The following is a 19,585-nucleotide window of genomic DNA, read 5'->3' as shown; positions in this document are numbered from 1 at the left end:
TTAATATGATGGAATTGCTACCTATTGTATTTAAAATTTTGCAATGCATTGAATTATATTTTAGCATTAATGGGAATGTCAGTCAAATGAACGGACAAAGTACTGGCAGAAAAGTATGAGTTATTTTTTACAGTGTGTCTAAGGCTATGTTTACACCATGAAACCTTTATCTTTGAGTTTTTAAAAAGCTTCATGTGCACACGACCATGTTGTCAAAACGATTTGCATTTACACAAATCCGCAAAAACATCTAAACACACTGTACCAGTAGCAAACCCTCAGGCCCTCTTTGATGACCTAAACTATCGTAAAAAATTATATTTAAAAACCTATTTCAATACTTTTTCAAAAAAAGTATCAGATATGTATATTTGACTTCCTGGATCGATGCGGACTCTATCCATGAGAGATTTCCAAGTTTCACAAGAGTAATTCAAGATCACGGAACAGTCGCAGTTCTGCAATGTCATACACTGTCTGTGCAGCCTGCGCATGCTGCAAGAAGTCGAACGTTTGCTTACACAGGGTTGGGGCGTTTTCTAGTAGCATACCGTAAATCAATGGGAGAGAAATAAATTTTGAGTGACAGTAAAACTGACCAATCATACCATTTTTCTAAATGGGCGCGATTTGTTTTTGCTACCTTTCCGCCATCTGGGGGGTTGTTCACCAACAGTCTCATAAAAGCAAAAGAAGCCAGACTGCAAAAGAAAAAGAAATGCAGAAAACGTCATTCAAAATAGCATGTGGATGAACTTTGTTATCAAGTCTCGAAAAAAGAGAAAAGCGTATAAACGTTGTTCAAAACAACAGGAGGAAGACTTTGTCGTCAAGTAATGTTATCATCAAATTGTAAGTTATGATTTATAAGGCCGCTGTGCCTCAATTCTCAATCTCATGAGTTGCTTTTTCAACTGGCATTGTGTACGTTTGTCTGTTTTGGTTTTAAGATCTGGGATGCAGTGTTTTGTCATGTGGTGCATTATTCTGTCGAATAGCACATACACGCGACACGCCGATCATGATGCACATGTGTAATAATGGTTTGTATTTGTATTGCGTGTTATTTTGGTGATAACTGTCCTGCTGTGTTCAGCTTGTTGCATTTTAAGTCTGGAGTAGCAATGTAAATGTATCGTGTAGTAAGTGTGATGGTATAATGATGTATTCTCACTTCCATAGGAAAGCACAGTAAGGTAAAATACCTTACTGTACTGTCGTAAGTGTGAATTGGGGGGGTGTGATGATGCGCAGAGGGCCAAGGCTCAAACGTCACGGTTCGCTACTGCACTGTACTATGAATGCCAGGGCAGTAGTTGGCAATGTGTCCATGTTGGCCCCAACCTTTTAAAAACTGAAGAATCACAAAAAAGAAAACACACAACACACTATACAGTATGACAATACAGATGTTTCAGTGGTGGCATGCAGCTTCATTCATAAACATGATGTTACTTTTGACACACGTGACAGGCGTTTAATAACTTACAAATGATGTAATAGTACAATAATTCCTCACATAATTTAGTAATTGAGAGTGTGGTGAGATCTCATAAAATACTGCAGCTTGGATGACACGATTTAAAACATTTCTACTTCACTGTCATACAGCATCATCAGGGTTGTCATATTTGGTTCTCTATATTGCCAACAGTGTTGGTTTCTTTCTCAGCACAAAGCCAGAAAAAAAACTCAAGTTGGCTGCAAACTGCCCCTCTGCTGGCCAACTACCATCCACCCTCTGACTGAAATGTAAACAGGACAGATTGGGGACCAATTGCCGGCACAAGTTCAGGCCAGATGGCACTTAATTGGTCACCAGAAAGAAGTAAAACATTGTGTAACAGCGTGTGGCCTAGCCAGCTTTACTCTAAAACATTAGAAACCCCTAGCATGAACAGAGAAAAGCATTATGCAATTATGGGCAATATCTTTCAAGAGTTGCATGACCCAAGGCAGATTCTGCTAAACACACACGCACAGTGCACACAAACTGATTACTTAATCATTACACCTCCCAGATAACCACACACATGCCTCTTTGCGTCTACGGGTCATTATTATTATGTGATGTTTATTGAGGAAAAAGAGAGACTCTTAAAGTGTGTTTGAATCTAGTGATTGGATAGCCTGAATGGGGATAATTATTTGCACTTTGAGAAATACTGCCAAATACTGCCATCAGCCGTGCCTGTTCTGAGACATGTACACTTTATTTCTGACTTGTGTAATATAAACTTGTATAATAGTGCTGTGGTGACACATCAATGTTTTGATTATTCATGACACAGTGTATTCTTATGCAATAATACAACATTTCACTTAATTATTCATGACAGCGAGTGGCCCTTTGCTAGAAAGAGTCTAAATGTAGGATTACGAATGAACTGTTTATGGGATGCAAGTGAATGGTTCTGAAATGTAACACTGTGTCTACATATTCAATTTGCACTGTCACAACACATAGGTACTGTAGATTTACATTGTTATTTAGAGTTTTTATCTACACCAGCCGTGGCAGCGAAATAGGACAAGATACAATTCGATTCTGTACTTTTTTAAATGTTGCACATCACATGTAGACACATTCAAGAGTTTATTTACGAAAACAAAACTTATGTGTTAAGAGCTTGATTGATATTAATTGGAATGCAAGAAGCCCCTACTTATTCTACTTCTTAACTAATGGTAGACTATGGTAGTATCCTTATGAACCGTTCGTAGAAAAATTGTGAAACTGGGCACACTCGGAGAGATGGCAAAGGTAACGACACTGACTTGAAAATGGATCTAAGCCTATATATCGACAATTTTTTGACCTATAATAGGGAATAGTTTATTTTAAAGAGAAGAAACAATTAAATTTTACTTCTACTTTGCAAGCATATCAAATTTGTCAGAACATTGTCATGTGTTTGGACAAATTATTTGGTTCTCAACATACACAACACAGCGCATAGCTGGAGCCTGTATCACATTTACATTTACATTTATTCATTTGGCAGACGCTTTTAGAAATTTGAAATTTTTAGATATTAGAAACTTGTATTTATTCAAACTTTAATTTTACTTCTATTTTATTTAAACTCTGAGGCTTTATTAATTCGTAAAGTTATATACAATCATCACATCCTCCTGGCTTCTCTCAGTGCTATGGGTGTCTCTGGAATGGCGTTGCAATGGTTTGAGTCCTACCTCTCGGGTAGGTCATTCAGAGTATCCTGGAGAGATGAGGTCTCCGCGTCCCACAAGCTCAACACGGGGGTGCCACAGGGCTCAGTGCTTGGACCGCTACTCTTCTCCATTTACATGACATCCCTCGGCTCGGTCATTCAGAAGCATGGCTTCTCCTATCACTGCTATGCCGACGACACACAACTCTACTTGTCATTTCAACCGGACGATCCGACGGTCGCTGCTCGCATCGCGGCATGCCTGAGTGACATCTCGCTTTGGATGAAGGATCATCACCTGCAGCTAAACCTTGCAAAAACGGAACTGCTTGTGATCCCGGCCAAACCAAAGATTCACCACAACCTTGCCATTCAACTAGGCTCATCAACGATCACACCGTCCAGCACAGCCAGAAACCTGGGAGTGGTAATCGATGATCGGCTTAACCTCACAAGTCATGTTGCCAGCACCACCCGGTCCTGTAGATTCACCCTCTACAACATTAGGAAAATTAGACCTTTCCTATCGGAGCACTCTACGCAAGTCCTAGTCCAGGCTCTTGTCCTGTCCAAACTGGATTATTGCAATGCGCTTCTGGCTGGACTTCCTGCTTGCACAATCAAACCTCTTCAGATGATCCAGAATGCGGCAGCAAGAGTGGTCTTCAATGAACCGAAGAGAGCGCATGTAACTCCGCTCTTCATCAGGTTACACTGGCTCCCTGTTGCCGCCCGCATAAAGTTCAAAGCTTTGCTCCTGGCCTACAAGACCAACACCGGATCTGAACCATCGTATCTCCACTTGCTAATGCAGATCTATGTTCCTGCCAGATCACTGCGGTCTGCAAAGGAACAACGACTAGTGGTACCATCCCAAAAAGGAAAAAAGTCACTCTCCCGTACCTTCTCTGGATCTGTTCCACATTGGTGGAATGATCTACCAGCTGCTACAAGATCAGCAGACTCGGTTGCCATCTTTAAAAAACGCCTAAAAACGCATCTCTTCCGTCAACACGTCGCTGATTGATTTTTCCTAATTCTCTTCCCTTTCCTTCTTTAAAAAATAAAAATAAAAATTACTAACCTCACTATTCTTAGCTTTTTATACTGTGCTAGGATTTAATGGACTAGTTTGATGGACTTATGTATTTTGTTGCCTATGTTGTTATAATTGCTTTCAATGTTTCCTCATCTGTAAGTCGCTTTGGATAAAAGCGTCTGCTAAATGACTAAATGTAAATGTAAATATACATTTTGGATGAAAACATCTGCTAAAGGAATAATTGTAAATTAACTTTCTGTCCATCTAATCTTATCATAGTCTAGGAAAACAACAGACTTTAAAGAGATCTTATTTGTGTTTGTTCTTTGCTATTGGCAAGCTGCCCAGGAAACCTGAAATACATTTTATTGCACTTGTACTCAAAGTCGGTGTGGAAATCAATATCAGTTCTCTGAAGCAGCTTTGCAGCAATGTGTTCATTATGTTATGAAAGAATCAAAGCCTTAAATGCACAATGTCAACTATTGCTGTTTATAGCATGACAAACTGATCAATGATGTGAGGTATATTGTGCTATTAGGCCAATAAATCCTGCGGTTGCTGTTCATTAGCCATAATAACAAAGTTGCTAAGAAATGAGTTAATTCACGTCTCTTTATTAAAACAAATGCTGATAATGAGAAAATGTTCCACTGTGTTTTGCACCTTAGTGGGGTTAGAGCAATGTTGCTAGTCTAATTTTTTTGATACATTAATTTAATTTCTTACATTAGTATACTGTATAGTACTGATAATAACGTTTCCAAGCTAATTTAGTAGATTATTGAATATTAAAAGAGAAATATTTGAAGTCAACATTTTGGAATTAGTAAATGTTCACCACTGTGTCAAAATATACTGTATTAATAAAAATAAGATAAATAAAAGCCCGTAACCATCTCAGTGCGGAACACAAAGATGGGAGACGGCCTTTCAATCAGCTCTCATGTTTATAATGGGGTTAGAGGCAGGATGCAATTTTAGTCCTTAGTTGACCCTCTGTAACAAACCAAAACTTAGCAATGTAAAGACAGCCATCTGGTGATGTAAAAGGTTAATAATGAACCAATGATTTGTAAGATAATGATAATTACTTTGAAAGAAACTACAAACAACATCTCTTTTCTTCACAAACAAAAACAGCCAAGAATGAATTCTTCATACTTTGGACTTGGATGCACACGTCTGGCCCGCAGTTAACTCCCAGTCTTTGTTTTATCTTTGTTGTCCCGGTCTTATAATATAACAATTTATTTTATATCTATGTTCATATTTTATTGTATATTATAATTTAATTAAATGAAATTACTCAAACGTTATGAATTATTTGCGAATGTCTACCTGAAGTTTAGTTTGGGCCACAAACCGTCTATAGACTCATTTCTTCACATACTTTCCCTCAGGTCCAAACCTCTTTTGTGTTCCTCAGAATGATATGAAGATTAGCAAATACATATATGATGGCAGAATTTAAATTTGGAGATGAAGTGTCTCTTTAACTTATAAGCGAATCAGTTCTTTCTAAAAAAATGAACTCAAACAGGATATTCAAGATTGATGACACTTACGGTTTGACACATCCGGATGCGCGAAGACACTCCCTGATGTGTAGTGTTTTTATTTGCGTGAGAGACATATTAATAATAAACAAATAATTAATAAATATATAGAAGAACACATGCAAGTTGGTAAACTTTGCATGACATCTTATTTACTATTTGATTTAAATAATGCATTATGTTGCAATTCTAAAAAACGCTACAGGCCAGCTGGCGAGATCTGTTTTGTTTATAGTCTCCAAAGCTATTTTTTACTCACATATGGTGGTGGTGTTCATTTTGGACTTGGCATACATACAAAAACGGAATATTGAAAACACAAACAAGTTTGGAAACATTTAATGAATAAGCAACAGTGGCACAGAAAACTGAAGGACTCATCCACCATCCATCCATTTGTTTTTCTTTCTCTGCCAGCACACCGTACAGGCGGATGCTTAAACAGTCAAAACACAAACCACCTTCACAAATCAGCCCCGGCAACTGTCAGATGTATCCCGCTTTCTGAGTAACAATGGAGTCACGTTAAGCTAACATGAACTGAATTAGCATATTATCCATGTCATGTCCTGAGATCAGCATGCAAAAAACAGAGCTGCTGCCATCCCTGTGATAGATTTCAAAACCTTTATGCTTCTAGTCCTAACTGATATAAGCAGGATGATATGTATTTTTTTCAAGATGCTGCATTATGTTATTGGAACATCCTATTTCTTTTGATGGACTCAAATATATTACTTAAAAATGTTTTATAGGCTGCTTGTATGGTTTTGATGGTGGACGAATGTGAATCAGCTTCCGTTTCCTATTGTAATAAATCTTTAAAATACATGTGAGGAATGCCAGAAGTATTTACCTCCAACCGTATAAACAATGCTGAACATCACTTTCAAACTATATGCCTGAAACTTTCACCTAAATGTGTTGTGGTGTTTAATGTGGGTGCTTATCAAAAACCAGCCTATCCTAAGCATCCACCAAATACATAAATGTAAAAGCCTGTTTTGTAAATTTAATATTGTAACAATGGAAGACAAGAGAAGGTTTACACATCACACATGAATGAAGTACTGTAAATACAGTGTGGTTTCTTTTGTTTAGGCAAAATGCCAGATACTTGGCAACTTTATACCCTTGTCAGGGATCTCTGGGGAACAGTTGACATTCTGCAAAACTGTGGAAATTTGACAGTCTTAAATGTTTCAGAATTTAATTCTGATGTCCTGCAACACAAACATTACCAGCCAGGATACTGTTTATTATAGATGTGAAGGATTACTCGACAGCCATTCTGTCGTCTTTTTCACAATTCCACCTCCCCTGAGACTGACAGCTGTCTAAGATCTTCTTTTCTCCCATACATGCCTGTCATTATACTTTTTGTTGGCTCCCAGAGTGCATTTAGATCCTCTGTGAGCTAAATGCTTCATCCTCCCCAGAGACAAGGAGGTGTTTGGATGATGCTGTGTTGTTGGTTATGCGTACCTTCAAACTGCTTCGTCTGAGTCCTAAAGTGCTCATGCCAAGGAATGGGTTAACTTAATGTCTTCTCCTACAGCTTGTAAATTATTTAAGATGCCTTCTGTGTAAAACACACAATAAACCTGAGAGGTTTAAATGGCTGACATCAGGAAGGGTTCACCCTTTACTATCACAGAAAATATATTTGTTACCAGTTCTCCAGCATGCGCTACAGTGCCATTCTTGCCAAAAAGTGCTAATGCATGATAACATTTTTCTAATGAATTATTAAAACACAACAACCTTCCTCTTATGGAATTTTTATGTCTTAATTTATGACACTTAATTTATGACACTGTTATGACACTGTCATATTATGAATATATATTCATAATATGAATATATGCATATTATGCAGTCTTTCTAAAACTTCTCGCAAGGAGCTTCCAATTAGAGGCAGGGTTTGGTTTGAACTCTTCATCAAAGGTTTTATTAAGGATTAAAATGAACGGAGTATAAAGCTGTTTCCTAAGAGATACATGTTCATCCCTCATACAATTAAAAGAATACAGCACATATTCACCCACTGCTGAGCCACAGAGTTGTAGCTTACACAATGCAGGAATGTTAATGTACTATTACTCATTGCCGTATCTCTTTAAAATAAATAAATTAATACTTGTTTCCTCATTTATTTTTAAGAGAAACACTGCGACAGACACTCACATTTCAACACAATCTCATGGCAAGAGGTTGTTTGCATGTGACGTCACAGCACTAAGGGAAGTGCAGATGATAGGCAGCAAGTCATTTTCTCCATAGGGATTCAATATCACAAACTCGAAATACCTATGTTTTGCATCTTTTTTGATTGTTCAAATCAATTAAACCAGGTAACCAACAGGTGTTTTTATTGTGTAGCAAAAGTTGTTCATGAAAGGGGAAAATGCGAGTGTTGCCTGAAAAGACTGAGATAAAAGTTGGGTTGTCCGGAGGAGCAGAGTCAGATAACTTTGATAACAATATACTTTAATTAATAAAAGACAAAACAAAAACCACGAGGGGGCAAAATAACAAGACAAATGGCAGACACAAGGCAAAGAACACCACACGGACAAGACTTACTAAAACCACACTTGACAGAACAATAACTAGGATAACTGGACTAGGATACTCAACTTGACAGGTATACAAATGGCAAGACTGGAACAAACTTTTGACGTACAATGGTATGTAAAAGTTTTAGCACCCCTTAGGAAAATCCCTGCATCAGTTTGTCACTTGCTGAGCTTTTGAAGCCGCAACTTCATTTTAACATATGTTATATCTGATGGAAACAGAAACATCTCAGTAGTGAAATCATTTTTATTGGTCCAACAGAAATTGTTTATGTGCATTTAAACAAAAATTGGCATGTGCATAAATGTGGTTACCCCAAAGAAATAATTCCATTAATATTTAGTAGACCCTCCTTTTGCTGCAATAACAGCCTGTAGACACCTCCTATAGCCACAGACAAGTCCCTGAAGTCTGGCAGGAGGTATTTTGGCCCATTCCTCCATACAAAACGCCGCCAGTTCAGTCAGGTTTCTTGGCTTCACATTTCTTTACATTTTATTATATTATGGTGTGTACATAGTGCATAATGTGTACATATGGTGTTTAATATTTATTTCAAACAAACTTCTTTCACATTGTAATTATGGGGTATTGTTTGTAGATTTTGAGGAAAATAATTAATTGAATCCATTTTGGAATAAGTCTGTAACATGACAAAATAAAGTGGATAAAGTGAAGCGCTGTGAGAACTTTCTGGATGCACTGTATGTAAATAGCACTGTCTATGTATAAATTGTTTCTGCACTTTCTGGAGCGCTCTCAAGAATTTCACTCGACACGTGACAAGAGACGAGACAGGTGAGCTCATGGTCATCACAAACAATGACTATTTTATATTCTTTGGCCCTTTTAATTTTTCGCATGTTGCTTATTTAAGGGACTCAATATTGTTTACAACTTTTATTTTTAACAAATATGATTTATATTTCTACAGATAATATTACGCTTTGACATCATTGTTAACTTTGATTCAAATTAAAAAATATTAAATGCTTGTACTTTCAATGTAATTTTGCTAGACCAGCTGGTTCACGTCTCAGGATACTTAGAAGTATAACCAATTTCATCTAGAAATGTAATACAATTTCCATTCAGAGTACCTCCACATTATCTGCAATCTAGCTGGAATCCCTTTGTGGCCGTGTCTCTAAAAGAGGATTTCTAATCCATTTCTTCATCCAGCATGAGTGAACATGATGATGAGACTCTCTTTCCCTCTCTTCTGTGAAGAGATGAATCATGTGTTCCCTAAATTAAATCAAATGGATTTGAAAATTACCCAGGCCTGGCCTGCAGATGCTCTCAAATGAGGTTAAAATGTGCATTGTAGTGCTTGGTATAGTAAAGGCAAGACTTCTCTCCGTTTCTTCATGGTGCCCTGACAGGGCAAAAGGTGAAACCTACACCCGCAGCATCACTATGAGAGAAATATTCGTTCCACACTTCCACGCTTCTTGGCATAGCTCATTGTTTGCGTATATCCTTAAGGATCCTTTTTTACCCCAAAATACATAGTGACATAGTGCTATAGTGTCTGTACATAGCACTTATATGCCTTGACTCATTTTCACTTTGTGTTGTAGTGTAGCACAAATATTTGGAAGAATATCCATAAAAACTCCATATAGTATAGTATTCTCTCACTTTCCAAAGCCTCGGATTGCATAATCGGTACCAGATTTACCTATCTATAGTGGTAAAATATTCCATGTAGATCTACCAGAATATTACAGATACCACAGTTCTTTCGAATACAATTTTAAATACAACAAAATTAAAAATAAGAAAAGTTTATTGTTTGATATTGATGACAGTGGTGGACAGCTCTATTAACATGTAATTATTTAGGTTTGGTTATTACTAAGCAATAATACAATAATTTAATTGTAATTAAAATAATAATAATGATCATTTCCTAAATCAATTTATCCTTCAATACATTCAATACCGGAGCTGGAATGATCAGTTAATTCACAGGATTTTACTGGAGGATGGCACATGAAGTCCAAAGATTCACGCATGAGTATGAGTATGGCACATGACAATCACCTGGAGCTGGTGTAATCAGTAGTTTCCTCGGGATGGGTGTCCCAATCAGTCCGCAGGCTCTCACAGGTGGATGACACGATATGGTCCTTTTGAGCCAGCAATCTGTGGTTACCCATGGATGTGTATCTCAAGGTAGGGGAGGAATCTGCTGTTCATTTACTTATAAACAAGAGATAATACAGGTATGCATCATAGATATGTTTTACTGAAAATATGTGTCTTTAATCTAGATTTAAATTGGGAGAGTGTGTCTGACCCTCGAATAGTATCAGGAAGGCTATTAAAAAAAGTTAAGGTGCTACATATTAGGAAGCTCTACCCCTTTGACGGATTTAGATATTCTGTCATGATTCTGCTGCATCATGTCATGTTTCTCTTAGTGTAGTGGCAGGATCATGACAGAACCTCATGTTTAACGTGGAGAGAGGCAATTATTATGGTCTTACAGACACACTCTCTGGTCTCGTCTTTGTTCCCATCCTCTCGTTACCCTCGTTATTGATTAATGCCCTACACCTGTTTCCCTCTTGATTTGCTCCCTTACTTAATGCCCTTGTGTCTTCTGTCTTGTGCTGGTTCATTGTGATTTGGTTGGTGAGTTTATGTCTTGTCAGTTTAGTTATTTGTAGTTCATGTCAAAAGTTAATTTAAGTCTTGTTTAAGTGTAGTTAGTTTTAGTCCTGTCCTGTCATGTTATTGTATCCCTGTTTTGTTCTGTTACCCCCACGTGGGTCTATGTTTTATTATTTATTATTAAAATATGTTAACCCCTTACCCGCTGTCTGCACCTGGGTCCTCTCTCCGTGTCTCACCACGAGAATCATGACAGAATGAACCAGCCATAATCGGACCCAGCAGACAGAGGGATCAATGCGGCAGCGGTCGAAGCCGCCGGGTTCCCTTCCAGGGTTAGAGGCTGCCGGACTCCCTTCCAGGGTCGAAAACGCCGGACTCCCTCCTGAGTCGGGGCCGCTGGACTCCCTACCAGGGTTGAGACTGCCGGATTCCCGCTCGGAGCCGAGACCGCCGGACTGCCTTCCAGGGTTGAGACCGCCAGTCTTCCCTCCAGGGTCGAAGCCGCCGGAATCCTGTGGCCGCCAAAGATCCCCAGCCGGGCGTTCCAGGTCGGTGCAGCTGAGCGTTCCAGGTCGGTGCAGCCGGGCGTTCCAGGTCGGTGCAGCCGGGCATTCCCGGTCGGTGCAGGTGCATGCGGCCATTCCAGCCCGGTGCACGCGGCCATTCCCGCCCCGGCTATCCCAGTCCGTGTGTCTGCCGGCTATCCCAGTCCGTGTGTCTGCCGGCTATCCCAGTCCGTGTGTCTGCCGGCTATCCCAGTCCGTGTGTCTGCCGGCTATCCCAGTCCATGTGTCTGCCGGCTACCCCAGTCCGGGTCTGCTGGCTGTTCAGCTGGCAATCCAGTCCGTGTAATGCCGGTTATCGTGTCTGCCTGTCTTTGGACTTTTGTTTGGACTTCCCCCTTGTTTGGACTTGTGTGCCCCTTCCCTTGGACTCTTGTGCTTCCCTGTTTTATTTTATTATCATGTTGCTCTGTTTTGTTAGTGTCACAGTCTGTCTTGTCTTGTTTGTGCCTTGAGGAGCATCAGGTTGCTGCTCCTTGAGGAGAGGCTTCTGTCATGATTCTGCTGCATCATGTCATGTTTCTCTTAGTGTAGTGGCAGGATCATGACAGAACCTCATGTTTAATGTGGAGAGAGGCAATTATTATGGTCTTAGAGACACTCTCTCTGGTCTCGTCTTTGTTCCCATCCTCTCGTTACCCTCGTTATTGATTAATGCCCTACACCTGTTTCCCTCTTGATTTGCTCCCTTACTTAATGCCCTTGTGTCTTCTGTCTTGTGCTGGTTCATTGTGATTTGGTTGGTGAGTTCATGTCTTGTCAGTTTAGTTATTTGTAGTTCATGTCAAAAGTTAATTTAAGTCTTGTTTAAGTGTAGTTAGTTTTAGTCCTGTCCTGTCATGTTATTGTATCCTTGTTTTGTTCTGTTACCCCCACGTGGGTCTATGTTTTATTATTTATTATTAAAATATGTTAACCCCTTACCCGCTGTCTGCACCTGGGTCCTCTCTCCGTGTCTCACCACGAGAATCATGACAATTCTAGGTACTATCAGAAGTCCAGAGTTTTGTGTTCATAAAGAGCGTGATATGTTGTAGCTTGATAGAAGCTCTGTTAGATAAGATAAACCGTAATGCTTTACTTTACAGTCGAAACGGTACTTAATGGGTAGCCAGTTTAAGGATGATAAAATGTCATCCAAATTTGTGGCCAAATGTTCTAGACCTCGTAAGAAGTCTAGCAGCTGCATTTTGAACTAGCTGTAATTTATTTAATGATGATGCAGGAAAACCACTAAGTAGTGCATTACAATAATCAAGTCTTGAAGTCATACATGCACAAACTACTTTTTCTGCTTCAGAAATACACAGAATATTGTGATGATTGGCAATGTTTCTAAGGTGGAAGAAGGCTAATTTTGTGGCATTTGAGATGTGGTTTTCTAATGTGGCTGTCCAATGTAAGGCCAAGGTCTTTAACTATACTTTCTGAGGTAACAAACTTCTATTTGCAAGTTGTAGTCTGTAATATTTAGCTTGAAGGTATTTGGTCTGATAAGTAATATATCTATCTCATCCGTCATGATTCTGCCTCTTCTAGTCATGCTTTTCTCAGTCTGGTGGCTGGATCATGACAGACCCACGTGTCTAGAGTGAGAAAGCCATGATATTGTTTGTATTGAACATGCATTGTACGTCAAGCCTTGTTATTTGTGCTACCTGTCTTGTGCATTACCTTACCCGTGTCTGGATGTTTATTATTTATCATGTCTTGTTTTGGTTTTCGTAAGTAGTTTAAAGTTATCCCGTCTCTTTTGTTCTTGTCCCCTCGCGGGAAGTTTTTTGTTTGTTATACTGCCTTAGTTAAGGTTTCCCATCTTGGGTGTTTTTGTTTAAATAAAAGTTTTTGTGTATGTTACGCTGCCTGCAATTGGGTTCTTTCCACGTATCCCATGACACTTATCAGAATTGAGCAGAAGAAAATTGCTAGTCATCCAATGTTTAATGTCCTGAACTTATTTTTTGTCCGGTCTAGATGATAGTATCATCTGCGTAGGTCCAAGTGCGGTTTCTTTATAATAGACTTAATAACGGCTATCTTAAATGGATTAGGAACGCGACCTAGAGATAGTGAGGAGTTAATAATATTAAGAATGGGATCTACTGCAACCGGTAATGACTATTTTAATAGTTTAGTGGGTATGGGGTCTAATAAACATGTTGTCGGTTTAGATAAGGGTGTTGAACTCTTCTTGGCCTATATGGGTGAGAAAATCTTCAGCTGTTCTAGAGGGGAGGATAGCTGATGTTGGTTCATAGGACAGACTTAAAGGTGTAGCATTTTCTATTTTTTCTCTAATGTTTTTAACATTCTCTGTGAAAAGTAACATAAAGTCATTACTTCTAAGGTGAGCTGGAATATGCTGACCAGGTGATGTCTGGTTATTTATTAGGGTAGCCACTGTTCTAAATGTAAAAGAATTCTGTAGGTGATCTGGCCTAGCCGATTTTAGCCGGACATACTATCTGTATTGACTAAGGCTGCTAGTCAACCAGCCACCCACCAGAGGGAGCCTTCTCCGGAATTCAAGGCTGGACTTTCATGCCACGCCCTCACTTCCAGTGTTGGCCATATTTTAACAAACCATGCCAGCCACATTTACATTTAGGCATTTGGCAGATGCTTTTATCCAAAGCTACTTACATAGCATTATCCTATACATTTTACATGGGTATCTGCAATCATCGTTGTTAACGCAATGCTCTTACCACTGAGCTACAGGAAAGCTGAAGTATCTGCTCTCACACTGCCGAGGACGCTCCCAATTATTTAAAAAGAGCAGTATCTGTTCATTACACCATGAGTATAACCATAATTGAGGCTCAGATGAGCGTATCGGTTCTTGGTGGCGATCTCGAAGAACTGAGGCGGCACTAGTGGAGAAGTCATCGCTCCAGTCCTGGCTCGTGCCTTTCGACGTTGGTGTGCTGGTGCTGGAGTGAAGTTCATTACCTGGGCTGTTTGCGTTCTCGGAGCCTGGGCTCTGTATTTAAGTAAAACTGGTAAACGCTAGTAATGCTAGCGAATTATCAGAACAAAAATGTAATTATCAGTGCATTTGAAAGATGTTTGTACTATAAGAAACACTGTAGGGTAAGTTAATAAGTTGAAGTAATGATGTTATACACAAATCTTAAGATGTAATACAATTTAAATGGTGAATTAACCAACGGTTAATAAAAGTTGCTCTTTCACAGTTCAGGAGATTTGAAGGAGTTCTCAGTTTTTTTTACTTTAAATAGCCTGATGTCCACATGCATTTTTTTATTATTGTTTATCCAATATTGCAGTGTTCAATATAAATAATTAATCTTTGTGGGTATTTTTTATTAATTTGCCCTCAATCTTAAATCAAAATCTGAAAATGCACTTCTGTCCACAAGGGGCTAGTGGTTTTAATGATGGCAGAACATCCAGTAACTCCTCTTCCACTGTCAGTATGTCATTTCATAATGAAATGCCTGTTTTTATACATCCAATCAATTTACAGTGGTAAACACAAGCCACAACCACTATTTTTCCTCAATTGATATTTCAGAAATACCACAATACCAAACTTCTGGTTCACTGGAATTTACGGAATATCTAGGCCTAATATATGTAAAAAATGGATACAAATGATTGCAATAAATAAGGAGTATAGAATTATTTAATTAATAGTGGTTTACAGTATAGCTAGAAATATATTGTTTTCAAATTGAAAGAAAAAGTGTCATACAGGAACTTCACATTTAAATTTGAATGCAGACTTAAATGCAAATATATATATATATACAAATATGCTAAGATCCTAACATAAAATGAAGACAGATGTGTTGTTTCCAGGTCTTTTTCTCATGAGAAACATCTGAAATGCAGGAGTGAAGCATCTCATATTCTTTCTCATCTTCTTTTTACAATTGAATTAGAAACCGAAACCCATCAACTTTAAATAGAAAAAAAGAATAGTATACTTGTAGACAATTTAATAAGACACAAACGCAGGTCAAAGCATAATGTCAATATGGTGGATTTATGCAAAAGGCAGGTGCAATTAAAGCTGCCAAGGACATTTTGAATCTGTTAAGAACTTGAAGCTGCCAAGAACACTTTGTAGCCCTCAATAGAATAATACAATTTACAAGATTTCATAGTGGACCATAAGAAACCAGGCCCTTGTTTTCTCTTTTCTTGTTGCTTTGGAACAAGTGATTAGTGTGGATATGCTCAGTGTCTTTTGTATATTGCTTGCCTACTGACAGATGGCATTTTATAATAACTCAAGAGTTTGATGCTTTTTTCTCTGGCACTCAGAACCTGTTGTCTCATGCGACAGGCAGAGAGACAGCCGAGCATCTGAGTGCTCGCAACTGTGGAAGAGGCAATTCTGCTTTCAGTTCGTTTGCCAAACCCCGCTGGAAAGATGCCTTAAAACACCAACCAACCATTTCATCCACCAATAAACCCACCAACTATCCAGCCAACCAACCATCCATCTATCCATTCATCCTATCCGTTTGTGTGTTATGGAGTAATTTCATGATATGTCTGTTTTTGATCATTATTCACTATGTATTGCTCTTCGTTTTAAACACTTTTTTATGAGATTCAGAAAAGCACCCTGCACTGCTGTGTTTTTGATGTCTGGTGTGTTTATGAAATCTGGGCACTTTTTTCGGCCCCAACCCTACAGTATTACCAAATCTGGACATGTTCCGCCTGTTACTATAACTATGATCTACATTGAGCAAGGCCACAGTTTTGTCACAGTTAAACACGAGAGAAGGAGGTGAAGAAGGGAAAACAGCTCATGACGACCTTGACATGAAGGTGGTAGAAAAGAGACAGATTGGTTAATAAAATTAGGTGACATCATGAATAAAACCCCTTGTAAGTTTTGAATAAATGTTGGAGTCAGATGTTCATTCGTAAGTGGACCCTCTGGGAATCTCACTACTTTGTTGGCTCGAGCAATAAAGTTTAAAATCTCACCTGGATCTTTGTGTGTGTGTGTGTGTGTGTCTGTGTGTGGCTGTGTGTGTTGGCTGAGTGTGTATGCTCGTTGTGTGTGTGCTTGTGTCCTTCTGCCTCTTGTGAGTTGTTTGCACTGTATCTTTTGTTTGTCTTGTACTAGAGTGGATCTACTCACTTTTTTCTCCTGATACCTTTTAGAACTTGAATGTATTGCTTATAGTAACAATGAAAATTGTTCAAAGGGCTATATAAATAAAAGTTGAGTTGGTGCGATTTTCCACTAGCTTGTCCTGTTTTTCTCAATGTCTTAACAGCAAGTAAGGGTTGTGGAATCTAATAAAAATGCATTCCATTGTGGGATTACCTCCCACTACAGTATGTAGACAATGCACTGAATGTAATATGTGGCTTATTTCACACCAAGGATTTACCCAATGCTTGAGTCCTGCATTTATTTTATGTATTTGAGGGAAAGCCAGAAGCTGGCGAATTATCTTGTGTATCATATCTGGGTATTCTGGACAACAGTGTCGGCATCACGTTCAAACCATCAGAGTTTACATCCACGCCAGCAGCCACCAGCTCACAGAGATATCATAAATTGCTTCCATAATGAATCTGTGCAGAGAGAAATAAGTGTCTCTCAAGCCCTTGATTGTATTGTGCTTTGTGTTGTCATTAAACCTGACAATATGTCCTAACCAGTCACCATGCAACAGGTTTCCAGTAAGAAGTAATTTGTCTGTCCATAGTTAAAGCAAAAAGGCTGCGTGATTCCACACAATAACAAATTAATCAGAAGATTTGAGTTGTGAGTTTGGATTCTGGTCTTCAAACTCAATTTGCAGGATTGTATTAACACAAAACTACACTATTATGTTGGTGTCTTGAACACTGGTATTTTCGTGAGAAAGAAATTTAATCTAGTTTGCATTTTCATTTCTGAACAAACAAATAAATACATTTGTTTTACTCTGAGCCCTGTTGTGTGACAGAGCTTGGCTTTGCCACATGTCAAACTAAAAAAAGATATTGTCATACTGTATTATACAGAATGGTGCCCTTTAACCCAGAGAAGTAAAACACTCTGAGTTTTGTGACACCGATACCCTTCCTATGAACTCCTGATGTGATTTGAATGGAAAAGATCTGTCTGGTCTGTGTGCCGTGAGCCATTGAAAATATGAAATATTGAAATACATGAAATATTTATACAGCTTTTATGAGACTCTGATGCGATCACTCCATCAGCAGCAAGGCAAAATAAGTTTCATTCATCACTTTCTGTCAAGAGAAAAAAGTGATGACATGAGATAAAGATTAAGAAAAGAATACAAACGTTGTTGTATGAAGTTCTGCCCACTATCTGATGGGGGCGGTTTCCCCCCCTTTTGAAAGCCTGTTAAAGCAATAAACTGATTTGACCCCTAAACAAACTTAACGGAATGACAATTTACAGTTGCAAATCTGTAGAGCAATTTTAAATAGATTGTATGGTAACATATGTGTGTAAATTTAGCTATAGCTTATGATTCATTCAATATGAATTTCAAAATCTAAACTATCAGTTTCATAAATGTAAAATGTTTGTAAATGTATTTTGTTAAAACGTATTTTCTGTGTTTTGTCACACAGGGTGATGAGGTGTTGACCGTGATAAAAATGAAAGCCCAGTGGCCGGCCTGGCAACCTCTCAATGTGTAAGTAACTGTTATAGCTTGCGTGCGTGCGTCTTGGTGTAAACTTATTTTTGTTGCTTCAGCATATGTCATCTCAATACGTAAACAGACAATCCATTGCTAAAGTTTTATGAAGAGTATAAAGTATAAAAACTGTGGGTCTGTGTTCTCTGACTCTGACTTAAAGGGATAGTTCACCCAAAAGTTTTAATTATGTCATACCCTCAAGTTGGTCCAAATTTGTATATGGTTTGTTGTTCTGCTGAACACGAAGAGATTTTGGAGAATGTTTGTAACCAAATAGTTTGGTTGCACCAGTAACTATTAAAGTACATTTACAACACATTCATTCATTTGGCAGACGCTTTTATCCAAAGCAATTTACAAGTAGGACAGCAAATAAACATTTTGTCAACACGCTAAACAGTACCGTTAGTTTACAAGGCCATGCTACTAGGAGGATTAAAGCTGGAGTAAGCAAGGGGAAGAATGAACAACAAGACAAAGACAATTATTGGTCAGTCAAACAAATGCGGAGCTGTTTTTTGAACGTTGCTGTTGTTCGGGTGGAGGCTGGCAGTTCATTCCAGCACAGGGGAACTGAATGAGTAAAGGTTTTTGCAAGCTATTTGGTTCCTCGCTGTAATGGAAAACCAGACATTGCTCATTTTCAGACCGTCGATGACATGAGGGGATGTAGACCTGGAGCAGTGAGTTAAGGTAAAGGGGTGAATTTGTCGTTATTGTTCTGAAGGCCAGCTATTTAAACATAATGCGTATGGCAGCTGGCAATGAAGTGAAATCAGGAGGGATGTTACATGGGTTCTTTAAGGCAGATTGAAAACTATACGTGCAGCTGTATTCTGGATCATTTGGTTGGAAGGCCGGCCAATAGAGAATTGCAGTCATCCAATCTTGATATGACCAGAGCTTGGACCAGCAGCTGAGAGGCATGCTCCAACAGGAATTACCTGATTTTCCTGATGTTGAAGAGCACATACCTGCAAGTTCGAGTGGTTACTGGAATGTGAGAAGTGAATTTTAGCCGGTCATTGAACATCAACCCCAGGTTCATCGCAGACTTGGTGGGTGTAATAGTTGTGGATCTGTGCTGAACCGTAAAGTTGTGTTCATTTGATGGCTGGGCCGGTATAACCCTGAGTTCTGTCTTGGCGAGGTTAAGGTATAGGTTATGCTCTTTCATCCAAGAAAAGATGAACAGAAGGCAGGGAGAGACATGGCAGAGATGATGGGCTCATCTTGCTGAAAAGATAAATAAAGCTGCGTATAATCTGCATAAAAATGGTATGAGAACCCATGTGACTTAATAATTGGACCCAGGGAGGTGGTGTGTATAGAAAAGAGTTGGGGGGCAAGAACTGATCCCTGAGGAACTCCAGTTCTCAGCTGG

At 38.8% G+C, this 19,585-nt stretch overlaps 1 protein-coding gene across 1 annotated transcript in view; it reads left to right on the top strand.

Annotated features, from left to right (window-relative positions):
• spon1a (spondin 1a) overlaps window positions 1-19,585 on the top strand; it is a 129,091-nt gene that overhangs the window by 85,299 nt on the left and 24,207 nt on the right. Inside the window, exon 7 of the mRNA XM_079465927.1 lies at window positions 18,131-18,195. Coding sequence (XP_079322053.1) covers window positions 18,131-18,195 — 65 coding nt within the window. The remainder of the gene's footprint in view (window positions 1-18,130; window positions 18,196-19,585) is intronic.

The sequence above is a fragment of the Barbatula barbatula genome (assembly GCF_947034865.1).
Source record: "Barbatula barbatula genome assembly, chromosome: 10".
In the NCBI taxonomy this organism is placed as follows: domain Eukaryota; kingdom Metazoa; phylum Chordata; class Actinopteri; order Cypriniformes; family Nemacheilidae; genus Barbatula; species Barbatula barbatula.
This window is presented reverse-complemented; position numbering and strand designations above follow the sequence as displayed.